This window comes from Leopardus geoffroyi, chromosome B3 (genome assembly GCF_018350155.1).
Source record: "Leopardus geoffroyi isolate Oge1 chromosome B3, O.geoffroyi_Oge1_pat1.0, whole genome shotgun sequence".
In the NCBI taxonomy this organism is placed as follows: domain Eukaryota; kingdom Metazoa; phylum Chordata; class Mammalia; order Carnivora; family Felidae; genus Leopardus; species Leopardus geoffroyi.
Window position 1 is genome coordinate 18,406,401 of NC_059337.1, and position 14,316 is coordinate 18,420,716.

Below are 14,316 nucleotides of genomic sequence, written 5' to 3' on the forward strand. Positions count from 1 at the left end.
GGATCATTTTGCTCTTTCCTCAGATGAGGCAATGGGGGCCCAGAGAGGTTAAGTTACCTGCCTAAAGTCACACAGCTATTACGAGTAGACACCTGAACCTAAACAGACAAAGCTCAGCACCCTTACCATTCTGGCTATATAAATCCCCATATTCCTTAGGTTATAACCTCAGTCGAGAGTTTTAGGAAAAATGCCGAGATGGGCAAATGTCACCCTTGTTTTTAAAGAGGACAAATTCCAGGCTCGAATGGGTACAGGGTCTCACGTTCCATATACCCTCCTAAAAATCACTAACTTTGCAGATTTCCAAAGCTTCCAGTGAACGAACAGCCTCAAATGTGTTTGGTAATGTTAATTATTGGGGAATCTAGGTGGAGCCTGTATGGGTGTTCATTGTTCTAATTTCTCCATAGGTTTGGAAAATTGGTTCTTGCACATGCATATGAAAATTTGGTTTCAGAAATCAGTGCAGGCTGGTGGGATGTGGCAGACAGGCCAAAGGAGGGGCCAGAGTCTCAGAAAGAACTGTCTCCGAAAGAACAAGACTGGGAAGCATAGGGAGTGACCCACACATGCCCCCCAACCCCCTCCCCCACCCCCATCAGCCCCTCACGCTTTTCTGAGGGCCTCCTAGCAGGTGCTAAGCACACAGCTCCTGCCCTCAGCCAGCTCCCTGTATGGAAGGTGAGAGAATGGATGAACACAACACAGTTTCATAGACTCTGTGGCAGAGGTGAGTTCGGGGCCCCCATATGTGTGTGCGGGGGACAGGGACAGGGGCAGATGGGGAAGACTGTCTGAAAGCAACGCAGAGGCAGGGAGAAGAAGTGGCCTGGGAGTGCCTGGTAGGCAAGGACTGGATGGCATGGATCCTGACTTGGGCGGCCATGACTGATGTTCCTGTGGTGGGCTGGTGGAGAGAGGAAGGCTCTGTGTGGAGAAGAGGGAGGCAAAGGAATTTTCTTTTTCCCTAGAAGTTTGGCTAGGCAAAGGAGGTGAGGTAAAGAGTGGCTCTAGAGGGTGGAGAAGGGGAGAGAAGTTTCAGTGTTCCTGTTATTGGGGTGGGGGATTTGAGCATGTCAAGACCCACCCTCCCTGCACCCCCCACCCCGCCCCGTAACTTGGGGTTAGAGGGATGAACAGAAGAGTTTCTTTAGAGCTACATGCTGACCACCAGCATGCTTGGGCCCATCTCAGAGAACCCACTGCCCACACAGACACCAGAGGCACTCTGGGGTGACTGTGCTCCTTGTCGCGGCCTACCCACATGCACCTGCTGACTCCCCCACTCAGTGCCCAGGGTTGGGGCCTTGGGTTTAAGACTTGGGGCCCTGACCTTCTTCTCAGGTTATGGTTGCTATGAATCGTGTGTTGTTGTCTGGCATTTATTTCTTCAAGTAACAACCTGGGGTTGCCTTTGGGGATATGTTCTTCCTCTAGCCATGCTGGGCAGACCCCAAACTCACCCCAGTTCCAGGCATGGACCCATCACCCAACCCTGACAGTGAGAGTCAGTCCCAAGACTTCGTTCACCTTGGGAAGCAGCAGCCTTCTTACCACAGAATTGCCCAGAGACTCGATGTAAGTCTGGGTTACCAGTACATGGGAAGAGGCCCCCAGAATAAGGTCAACTGAGAGAGGACAGCAGTGCCCAGGGGAGAGAGAGAATATTTTCCCATGATATCATTTAAAGCTCCTGGATCCAGCTGTGCCTGAAGCTGATGCTCAGCAACTGAGAACTGGGTTTTGCTTTCACATTTGCTTTTTGGAGGTCAGTTAAAAAAAAAAAAAATACTAACCATGATAGGGGCAGAGCAGTTTGGGAAAGATTACTAGTGTGGACTCCTAGAAACCATACTAGGATCCTTACTAGCGTTAAGCTTAGTAGCCAGAGATTTAGAAGGTCTGACATTATCTATGCCTTAAACTGTCTCCCAGGCCTCTGCTCCTGTCCGACACTAATGTTCAGGATGAGGTGACTCTTTCTCACTCAGCCTTGTTTGTGCATTTCCCTGCCCTTTGTGGGAAGCACTTTAAAGTGACTTAGTGAATTATAAACTGAAAACTTGAAAGCTACCCGGCCTCCATGCCAGAAGTCAAACATCTGGGGGGTCAGGAGTGGGAAGGACTGGGAAAAGTGAGGGAGGGCACACCTGGAGATGATTATAAAACCATCTACAGGAACAGTGCGCAGAGGTGTGGGGGCCAGCCTGGGGAGCCCTGCTTCTGCTGGCAGAGGCACCCACTGTGGGTGAGACGCAGGGGACAGATGTCCAGCCAGCTGGGGCTTGGGGCTCATCAGCCTCCGATCACCAGAGGTTGTCCCTGTCAGAAAGGGGAGGTGCTGAGAGGGGTAGGTGGAGGAGACCTTGCAGGAGGTCCTCTGCTTTGGAGGAGTGGGTGTGGTCAAAGAATTGGGGGAAAGGAAGTGAGGGGGCAGGCTGTGGCTAGCAGGCTGTGCCAGAACAAGGCCAGCAGCCGACTGGGGAAGAACATGTCAGTCAGTGGAACATTGGTAACCAGCCCCCTTAGGAAAGAAGCCTAGATCTAGAGTGCTTGTTGCTCCCACGGGGTCAATGCCCCCACCATGGAGGATTTCAAGCAATCTGTGTGCCCTCAGTGAACGCAGACCTCCTCCAAGCCACATGCCGCTGCTAGGGCACCCCCATGAGCTCTGGAAGTGCCTGTCTTTGTTCTGGAGGGCCTGGTGTGGAGCTGCTGACTTGGTGAAGTCTCCCACTATCACAGCTTTGGGGGTGGGTGGGTGGGGCTCTCACGTCCCCAGAATGAATAAACTTTGAGTGTCCAAGCTCTGCTTGTGGCCACCTCCATGGGTGGCTGCAAGCTTCCAGGCACTGCAAACGTGGCTTCGCAACTGCCACTTGGCACCCCCATCCTCAGGACAGTTTGATCGTGATGACCATACTTTCCGAATTTTGCAGTGGGAGGAAAAACACAGAGTTAAAAGTAGGAGCTCAGCAATCCCAAGAAGCATGGAGATCGCCTCAAACCTACTGACTTCGGGTGAGTAATTTAGTCAGCAAGATTCAAAATTTGCAAGGTTTTTGCTGGGGTCCAGCGGTGACCCTGGAACTTCCTGCTGAAATCGGAATTTAGCACCTGAGATTCCTTCAAAAGGGAGGGACAGTGGCCTCAGAGAATCTCCGAACATCAAGATCATTATCAGCAGTGAGTAAATAGGTTCCTTGTGCGTCCAATGAGAAAACCATGTCCTGGGGCCGTGTCAGCTCCAGACAGCGGTAACGCAGACCACCCCTGGCCCATCGCAGCAGCCTCTACCCTGAGCGCGCTCCTTCACTCTGCAGGGTTTGCCAGAGCCCGCCAGGAGGAAGCACCAGGGCCCCCCACCCCCCAAGTTGCAGGAATACTTTCCAAGGCCTTGTACATAATGTGGCGCTCCTTTTCTTAAAGAAGGCCCCTGAGTTAAACAAGTTTTGGGCCCCACAAGTTCCTGTCCCTCTCAATCCTGAGGCATCGATGGGCATGGGCAAGGACACCCCTTGTCGTAGGCAGTTTGAGATTTTTAGGCCTAGAAACTCAACAGGGGCTACTGAAATGAAGACAGATGCTTTGATTTGACAGGCAAACGATGGAGTTCAGAACACAAGGAAATCCTGAGCGACCTGATGGGATCTGTGCTGTCTGAAGTTCGGATTCGCTGGGGAGCAAAGTTTCGCTTGCTGGTTCTGCCTGGGTCAGAGGCTGGATGTTTGAAGCCACCGTCTGAAATAGAACCAGCGCCTGCTTTTGTGTATTTGGCTCAGGTGCCATTAGAAGCCTTTTGGCAGCTTTTGGAGAGACTTTTGCAGGGATGAGGATGAGCACGTGCTCTTTCTCGCTACCTGTGAAGAACGAAACCTCCTTAACGGCCTGGAACGTGAGGTCGTGTGGCAAATGTCCATTTCCATCCCCGGGCCCTTCTTTTGCCCTGTGAACATCTACACATCATCGCTGGACTTCACTGGGGAGCAAGTGGTGTGTGTGGGGGGAATGGGGACGTTCCTGATGGGAGGGCACAGCTCCTCCTTATAGCTGGCTGGAGGCAGGCACGAGGGGTCCAACCCCATCCCCATGCCCTCCTCTTGCATGGCGCTGTGCAGAAGCTGCTTCTTTTTTGTCCTTCTCCCTCTTGGATTCCACTGGAAGACTTGACCCACAGTCAACCTACTTCTAATCCTGGCATCCAGTCAGTTCCTTTTATTTCCACTCACAGTTCTGCCAGCTCTGTTCTTAGCTGTGGATGCAAACTGCAGAGGCATTTCCTGTTCCAGGTGGTTTTGAGCAGAAAGCCAGGCAGCGTGGGCTGAAGGTAGGTGGGGTGAAATTCTTCAGGAACTGCTCCCAGCAAATGTGAGAGTAATTCAAAGTTACACTGGGTTGACTTCCAAAGCACCCAGCCCCGAGTGGAAACAAGGCTTGTTTGAACTAACTTTAGAAACATAATGAGCATGGACCACCTTCGGATTTGCCCTTGCTCACACACCAGGCCCTGGAATCCTGGGATTAAAATTTATGAATAAGATAAGAAGACAAAAGCTGGCTCCTCCCTCTGCAGGAGGCCCGGTGCTTCTGGGGAAGTTGTCCTGAGACACTGAACCAATTTCCTTGGGCTGGAGGTTCGCTTCTTTGAAGTCCACATAAATAAGTCACAGCAATGGGCAGGTTTAACGCATGTTAGCCAGGGAAAAGTCGTTTCCCTCTATTGATCTCTGTCTGTAATGGAACACATCAGAGCAATTCCAGGAGGCTCTGTGGATTGCCACAGGCCCAGATGAAATGAGGACCTTTGGACAAGCTGCTGAACCCCTGGAGCCTCAGTTTCTTCCTCAGCGAAATAGGAAAAGCAATCCTTTGCAGTACTTAATGGGGGGCGGTTGGGGGTCAGGTCTACAGAGCCAAGCGGGGCTCAGTGACTGGGAACCACAAACGTCGATGCTCCTGTTACCTGCATGTGTGGCCCACAGGCTCTGGGAGCTGAGAGGAGCCAATAGGAGAGCTCGCCGCACCCCCTCCCCCACCCCGCCATGGGCAGCATCACTATTTACTTGGCCCTAAAGTGGGTTCCAGCAAAACATCTGTGTTTACTACAGAAGTTGAACAATCTAAAGGATTCTGACATCCTTCTGTCATTCTTAGGTTGCCACGGAAAAGCACAGATAACGTTCCTATTTTGGACAGAAACCTGGGGCTGGGACGTCTCGGAAGCCAGGACCGGAAGCCAAGGGACTCACCTGCAGGGGCACCTGCTGGCCAGCCAATAAGTTGACCTTGGAACTGTGCCAGCTCTGGGGATATTGAGATTATGATTTTTGAATAAGATAAGGGTCAAAGGCAATGTCTGCCTCCCAAAGACACCTGGTGACCCCAGGGGGTAGACATGTCCTTTCCAGGTAGGCAAGGGCTGATGAACCAGTCGGAAAGGGTAACATCTGGGAGTGACCCAAGGTGGACAGATGCCAGTGAGGCTGACCCAATTTCCTCAGGTGGGAGGAAAGGGGCAGGGGTGGGCTCTTTGGGAATTTGGTAAAAAGGCCATAGCTCCAAGGAAGCTGCCAGAAGCAGCACAAGGCTGTTTTCGAAAGCATGTATAAGCACTGTTCCATCTGCGGTGACAGCTCAGACAGCTGCAATGAAGGGGGCCAGGCTAGACGGGGACAGCGTCCACGCCAGGCAGGTGGAAAAACCACAGGGCTGATGGAGACGGATTTGAGTATGAACCTGTAAGGTTCCACCCCGGCTTAAGGAGCAGCGGTGGCCTCACGGAGGCAGAGTGGACGGCAGAAGAGAAATCTGAAGAGGAGGTGACAGGGTTGCCTGGGACACAGTAGGGGCCCCAGGCGGCTGCTTGCTGGTGAGCCCTGGTGTGGGCACTCAGGAATGAGAACTCCTGTCCCTACTCCCGCCGTTTCCCCAAAGCACATGTGTGAGGATTATCTGAGTGCCTGCAAAGTGTTTTCTTAAGTGACAGGACAGTGGTCTTCGTTGGAAACTTGCCTAAGAGAGGTTTGTTTTATGTCTGTCTAACGAGACTTGGAGTTTCTCAAGTAGAGACCATTTCAAAGAAAGACCTAGATCCTTCTGAAGCTGCAAAGGCAGGAATGTGGATAATGATATAATTAATAAAAAAATCAGCGATAAAAGCTGAACTAAAAGCATTTCACCAGGAGCTTCATTTGAGCCAAAACAACTTAATTCTTAAGTTTGAAGCCAGAGAGAGAGAGAGATCGTGTCTTATAAATTCTTTTCAATCTCAAACGGCACCTTGCAACACAGACAGAGGAGATTATAATACGAGAAAGCCCAGGAGAAGGACCTGGGTAGGAGATCAGCCACCTCCAGTTTGAAATCCAACCTGAGACAGAACATAGGAAGGAGAAGGGCTGGCGGGAGGGCACGGGTCACAGCATGTCCCATCCCAGGGGACTAGCAGTAGAGGCAGGCTCTGAACACCCTGCTGGTCCCCACAGCAGCATAAAGAGCACATCACTCTACTCTGGTGCTCAAGTACCGGGCAGACCTTTGAGAGGGCCAATGGAGAGGCTGGCAGCTAAGCTTAGGATACACTCAGAGGGACTTCTGTGCCCAAGGAGGTGTTCAGTTGAACAATTCTTTGTAGGCTTTAAAAAAAAAATTTTTTTTTTAAAAACTATTTATTTTTGAGAGAGAGAGAGAGAGACAGAGAGAGGGAGGGAGGGAGGGAGGAAGGGGCAGAGAGGGAGGGTGACACAGAATCCAGGCTCTGAGCTGTCAGCACAGAGCCCAATTCGGGGCTCGAGCTGTGAGATCATGACCTGAGCCAAAGTCGGTCACCCAAACTGACTGAGCCACCCTTCTTAGGCTTTAAGTAAGGAGCCCCTCTTCTTAGGTTTTAAGTATGGTTCTGTTGAAGGCAATGAGGAAAAATCTGGAATGGAAGCCAATCCTTCTGCAGACAGATGCAGGCATTTGTGCCTGAAGTCAATAGAGGTGGCTGTTAGGAATTTGGGGTACACAACACTTAGTGAAAACCAGGGTTCTTTTGTGCTTCCATTGGATTTAGGGCTATTACTCTTTTTTCCAGCTAAGAAATCATCCCCAGAGCCATCAACAGCCTCCAGGGGCTCCCTCCAAGCCAGGCAACAGGTCTATGCTGTGTAGGCTAAGGCTGCTCTGAGTTCTCTGGGGGTTACTTTGGGGGGCTTTCGCCACCCCAATTCCATCCTTCCTTCCTCTGTCATCTTCCATGACATATCCAAAGCTGGTGGTTCCTCCTGCTCTCCCCCACCCCATCTACTTTGGGGGTGGCTGCACTTTAGCCAAAGACGACAACATTGTGTGGAGTGCTCTGATTATTTCTGTCTTTATGTCTCAAATACCGGTGTAAAACCCGTGGCCTGGCAGAATGTTGCTGGACCAAATAATCAGCCTGATCATGCAAACCTTAGAACATGAACCACGGATCAGATCATTTTCATTTTACCCAGAAAACTGTGGGCAGGTTTATCCTCCACCACGCGGATCCTCCGAGCTCCAGCTGGAATGACAGCAGCTTCAATATAACCTGTAGTGACAGACAAGATACAGGTAAAGCACACCTCCACCCTCCATCAGAGGTCCACATAGAACCCCCCAGAAAGATCCACCCCTATGGTAACTTCAGAGCCTGTGGAATGGGATGGTCCAGCTCCGAGAAATCAAGTCAACCAACCAAGAGTTGTTCTTTGATGGCCAGCACCGCCCAGCTGCCCAAATTCCAGACAGCACCATTTGTATGTGTTAAGAGTTGAGCTGTCTCTCCCCCGCTCCCATTCTTATGTTCAAGTCCTAACCCCCACTATCTCAGAATGTGACTTAATTTGGAAATTAGGCCCTTGCAGATGCAATTCGTTAAGATGAGATCGCACTGGAGTAGGGTGGGCACCTAATCTTATAAAAAGGGGAAACCCGGATGCAGACACGCACACAGAACTCCATGTAAACAGAGGTCAGAATGATGCATCTACAAGCCAAGGGACACCACAGATTGCCAGCAAACCACCAGAAGCTAGGAGAGAGGCACGAAGCAGATTCTTCCTTATAGCAATCCAAAGGAAGCAACTCTGCCCACAATTTGATCTTGGACTTCTAGCTTCTAGAGCCATGAGACAGTCAGTGAGGGTCTGTGATTTATGCCACTCAGTTTGTGGTACTTGGTTACAGCAGCCCTAGCAGACTAAAGCAGCCTGGAATCCTAGCAGACTAAGAGAGCCCCTCCTGGGAGCATGGACGCACAGAGCCCCCGGTCACTTCATCTGCTGGAGGTTCCTTTGGTCTTTGCCGGACTTTGAGCTTTTCCTGAATCTGTGGAATGATAGCGGAAGTTAAGCGACTCCCCCAGTGACAAAACCACTCCTTACCACACTGTGCCCCATTTCCTACTTCCATTGACCTTCAGGAATTTCTGCAACTCTCTCAGTACATGCTTTTGTCTATTTCCTTGAGTATTTCCAGCTATAATGGGAGCCCTTCAGAGGCCAGAGGGCTTCCTCTGCCCATACTCTGACCCGACTTGTACCCAGACAGTGGGTGGATAATAATGATTCAGGGAGGAAATGGCTGAGGCTGCCAGGGAGGAGGTCAGCAACCAGCGGATGCCTGGTTTAACTGTGTCAATAAAGGAACCCAACACTATCGGTGAGATTCTGAAATGCGGGCTGGTAATCATTTTGTTATGATTTTCATTTGGGTTTTGGACAAGGGTTATGCGTGTTTGCTTCAGCAATTTAGGTGATCATTCCAAATTAGATTATGAATCCTTCCACTGTGGTTCCTAAATGTGATCATCAGAATCAGCAAGGGAGCTTTAAAAATGAGAGATTTCTGAGCCCAACTATGTAGAGATTATGGAAATATCTATTTTTGAGGGGTCTATTTACTCCCTCATTTTCTCCCAGCAAAACTAGCTTCATTTTCGTTATAAAAATAGTACATGATAATTTAAACCACAAAAGGGGGGAAAAAACCCAAAATCAACCTGTACCACATTACACTACAGAAATGACCCCTAAAAAGGTAATATTTTGGTGGCTAGCCTTTTCAGCATCTGTTAATGCACATAAAAATACATACATCATTTTACACGAATAGGATATTGTATGTAGTTTTAAAAGGTCAAGGACAACTTTAAGATAGAGTTTTGCTAGGCAATATGTGTCCAAGGTGCAAAATTCAAATTACAAAAGGATATGGTAGAAAGTATGTTTCTTTAATAAGATATATCCTGCCCTTAGCTACCATTTCATTATTTACATATTATTACTATTTATAATAATTTGTCTATTTTGGCTTGGTTTCCATAAAGCTAATTGAAACATCCGCTCATAAGGCAGTTTTATTTCTTCCTTTCTAATCGTTACGGTTTTAATTTCTTCTCCTTTCACCACCGTGACTGGAACTTACAAAATCATGTTGCATGCAACATGGGACTGTGTCATCCTTGCCTTATTCGTGATGTTCACAGGAATGCCTCCAAAGTTGTCCCACTGAAAATGAGGTCTGCGTGATAATGTGATAGGTAACAATTATCAGGTTAAGGAAGTTCCCCTTCGTCCTAGTTTGTTAAAAGCTTTTGTCACAAAGAGGTACTGGAGTGAATCAAGTTCTTTTTTGCCTGTACTGAGGTCATCATATTGTTGTTTTCCCCAAACAATCTGAAGACCTCAGGACAGTTGACCTGTAATCACACTGGTCACGGCTCACATGGCATGTGGGTCAGTATCTCAGCTTTGTCTTTCCTTCACCAACACATTTTAGTTAATTGTGATTTCTTTTCTGTTCTGATGTTTTTCTGTAAATCTTTAGTTATAGTTACATTTCTATTCTGTGATTTGTCAGCTGTAAGTGAAATATTTTAATCCCTGGATATTAAAAGACGAGGAGGGGCTCCTGGGTGGCTCAGTCAGTTAAGTGTCTGGCTTTGATTTTCTGCCCAGGTCATGATCTCATGGCTGTGAGACTGAGCCTGTGTCGGGCTCTGTGTTGACAGTAGATAGCCTGCTTGAGATTCTCTCTCTCCCCCCCTCGCTCTCTGTCTGACTCTCCCCTGCTTGCGTGCATACATGTATTGTCTCTCTCTCTCTCTCAAAAAAAAAAGAGGAAGTCAGCATAGCTACACTGTGCTCCGCTTTCTTACATCTTTTCAATTTTTACTGTATGAATCCTACACTGTATTAATTTAAAACATTTATTTTTTGCTAAGATAATTCCTGCAGTTGTTTTAGTCTTAATCCTAAAAATTAATTTAATGTTCATTATGTGTCCCCTCTGCCACAATTTCTTCAGCAAATTCTTATGTCCCTCATGTTTGCACTCTTTGTGATGGGCTTGTGAGAATTATATTTTCTGAAATGTAATATAGTTAAAAATTATTGTTTGTTGTTTTTATGCTTGAATGTCAGTTTCATAGCTATAAAATTATTGGCTCACACTTTAAAAAAAAATTTTTTTTAACGTTTATTTATTTTTGAGACAGAGAGAGAACATGAACGGGGGAGGGCCAGAGAGAGAGGGAGACACAGAATCTGAAACAGGTTCCAGGCTCTGAGCTGTCAGCACACAGCCCGATGCGGGGCTCGAACTCACGGACTGAGAGATCATGACCTGAGCCGAAGTCGGACGCCTAACTGACTAAGCCACCCAGGCGTCCCTCTTGGCTCACACTTTCTCTGAGCTCACTGTAGGCGTTGTTCCATTGAATGTCAATGAGGAGAAGATTGAGGCCAATCTGATATTTTCTTTTCATTAGGTTACCTAAAATTGGGATTGAATGCCTACTAGAGTCTTATATTAAAAATCTGATATCTACTGGACTAGTCACCGTTTAGTATAATTTTTTTCCCGGGACATGAAGGTATACTATTATTATACTTGTTTGGTTTTCTTTTTCAGGGACACCAAATTAGGCTTTTCTTTTTCTTCCATTGTGTTCATTTAATCTCTTACTCTTTTGATGCTTTTTTTCATTTGCATTTTGCTCGGCTCATTTTTCTCAATCTTGTCCTCCGTGCTTCTTCTTGTGTTCTCAGCAATATCAATTTCCTTGCTTCCACAGGGACTTGGTTTTTGTGATGGATTCATTTTCTTCCTTGACATGTTTCCTCAGCTCTGACAAGTCATGTTTTGTCTCCCTCTGCCACTTCACCATATCTTCATTGGGGTCTTATGTCCTACTTATCAGTTCTTATTTTATTGAGGCTATTGTTTAATCAGTTTTTGGCATTTATAACAGTAACATTTGGTTGCAATTTTCATTTTCTCCTTGCCTACTAGGCTCTAGTGGTTATTTTTTTTTAACCATTCATTTGTTCCCCTGCCCTTTATTCCTTTCTTATTGCAGTTATGGATACTGTTCTGATTCTCTTTCTAGATTACTAGTTTTTAAGTGACACAAGTTCTAATTGTATAAGCTGCTTGCGGTAGGCTTATACTGTAGGCAAGGACGGGACAGTGTCGTAGGCAACAGCACTTTTTCTTGATTTACAGTAAAAATTACTGGGATGTAAGTTTATGTGTATCAGTGAGTTAATTTTTTTTATATATTTTAAATTTATGCAAATACACATGTATATTTTCTCATAAGAATTTTATAATACAAGTAAATCTCAAGTCTTCTTAATCTCACTCCCCTTCCTGTGGGAACTGCCACCATCAGTTTGGTGTATACTCATTCAGACATTTTACTATTTATACATATATTCATGCAAACTAAAAATATACTGTGTGGCATTTTCATATTTATATTTGTCTATATTTTACATAAGTGTTAGGAGTAACATTATAACTAAATATTGTATTATACTTTTTTTTTTTTTTTTTTTTTTTTAAATTTTTTTCAACGTTTTTTATTTATTTTTGGGACAGAGAGAGACAGAGCATGAACGGGGGAGGGGCAGAGAGAGAGGGAGACACAGAATCGGAAACAGGCTCCAGGCTCTGAGCCATCAGCCCAGAGCCCGACGCGGGGCTCGAACTCCCGGACCGCGAGATCGTGACCTGGCTGAAGTCGGTCGCCCAACCGACTGCGCCACCCAGGCGCCCCTGTATTATACTTTTTTTAACATGCTATTTCTTGGAGATCCATGTGAGTGTGTATAGTTATACTTCATTTTTCATTTAAATTGCTATGTAGTTATGTGACTACTCTCTTAATGATGGACATTTGTTTCAAATTCGTCATTGTTAGAAACAATGCTATATTATATAAAAATATGCACACAAACCCCTAACAAAACACTAGCAATCTAATCCAGCAACATATAAAAAGGATTGTATACCATGATCAAATAAAATTTTTTCCAGGAATTCAAGGTTAGTTTAATATATGGAAATGAATCAATGAAATCTATATAAAACACAAAAAAACACAAGATCCTTTTAACAGATTCAGAGAAAGTATTTGACAAAATTTAATACCCTTTCATGATAAAAGCACTGAACAAACTAGGAATAAAAGGGAACTTCCTCAACCTGATAAACAGCTCTTAGAAAAACCCACAGCTAACATCAGACTTAATGGTGAAATACTTAAAGCCTTCCCCCTAAAATCAGGAAGGAGACAAGGATGTCCATTCTAGGTACTTCCATGTAGCATTGGATAGGAAGTTCTCTTCATGTCAATTAGGCAAGAAAGCTTTTTAAAAGGCATCCAAATTAGAAAAGAAGTAAAAACATCTCTATTTGCAGATGTCAAGATTTTATATATAAGGAAAATCCTAAAGAATACACTAAAACATATTAAAACAGGTTTAGCAGGGTTATAAGATATGAGATCAGTATTCAAGAATCAACTGGATTGCCAGGCATTAGGGCTGAACAGTTAAAAATTAAATTAACAATCTGAATTAAATAGTGTCAAAAAAAATAAAATACTTAGGAATAAACTTCACAAAAGATGTGCAAGATCTCTACACCAAAAACTAGAAAACACTGTTGAAAAGATACTGAAGAAGATCTAAATAAGTGGAAAGACATTCCATGTTCATGGATCAGAAGGCTTAATAACGTTAAAATGGAATACTTCACAAATTGATTTACTGATCAACAGTGTGTATAAAAATTCCAGCTCTTTGATTTTGCTTTTTTGCCAAGAATGACAAGCTACTCCTAAAATTCATATGGAAATGCAAGGGACCTAGAATACAGAAATCAATACCTAAAAAGAGCAAAGTTGGAGAACTGACACTAACTGATTTTAAGGCTTTCTAGCCAGTTACAGTAATGAGGATAATGTGATACTGGCATAAAGACGGACATTTTTATTAATGGGGTATAATTGAGAATCTAGAAATAAATCCTTTATTGACTTTTTAAAAGCAAAGGTGCCAAGAATATTAAATGGGGAAATAATAGTCTTTTCAACAGTGTTGGGATAACTGGATATCCACATACAAAGGAATGCAGCTATGTCAGAGGATACGAAAACCCTAACCAAAAAATGGATCAAAGACCAAAATCTAAGAGCTAAGACTATAAAAGTCTTAGAAGGAAACACAGAAGTACAATTTTTTGACCTTGGGTTAGGCAATGGATTCTTAGATATGACTGCAAATGCACAAGCAACTAAAGGAAAAAACCAAAGTAGATTAAATCAGAATTTAAAACTTTGTGCTTCCAAAGACACCATCAACAAAGTGAAAAGCAAATTCATACACTGGAAGAAACAATTTGTAAATCATTTTGATAAAGAAACTATACCAAGAATATATAAAGAAAGCTTATAACTCAATAATAAAGGGACAAATAATTCAATTTAAAAATAGGCATAGGATTTTATTAGACGTTTTTCTCCAAAGAAGATATATGGTATGAATGGCCACCAGGCACATGAAAAGATTCTCAAAATCATTAGTCATTAGGGAAATGCAAATCAAAACCACCGTGAGATACTTCTTCATACCCACGAAGACAAATAGACAAAACAATAGACAAGAAGAGCTGTAGAGAATGTGGAGCAAATGGAGGCCTCATTCATTACCAGCAGGAATGTAAAATGGTAGACACTTTGAAGAAGAGTTTGGCAGTTTCCAAAACAATTAAACAGAAATACCATATGGCCTACCAATTTTGTTCCTAGGTATATAGCCAAGAAAAATGAAAGCACACGTCCACGCAAATACAGATGTTCACATCAGTATTATTCATAATAGCTAAAAAAAGTAGAAACAACTCAAATACCCATCAACTGATGAATGATTTTAAAAATGTGGTATAACCATACAATGGAATGTTATTCAGCAATAAAAAGATGGAAGCCACTGATACATGGCTGTGATGGTTCAT

At 44.9% G+C, this 14,316-nt stretch overlaps 1 protein-coding gene across 5 annotated transcripts in view; it reads right to left on the minus strand.

Moving 5' to 3' along the window:
• ADAMTS17 (ADAM metallopeptidase with thrombospondin type 1 motif 17) overlaps positions 1-14,316 on the minus strand; it is a 344,515-nt gene that overhangs the window by 78,817 nt on the left and 251,382 nt on the right. For all 5 annotated transcript variants that reach the window (XM_045448785.1, XM_045448788.1, XM_045448786.1 and 2 more), the window contains one exon: positions 7,481-7,561. In XM_045448785.1, the coding sequence (XP_045304741.1) occupies positions 7,481-7,561 (81 nt within the window). The remainder of the gene's footprint in view (positions 1-7,480; positions 7,562-14,316) is intronic.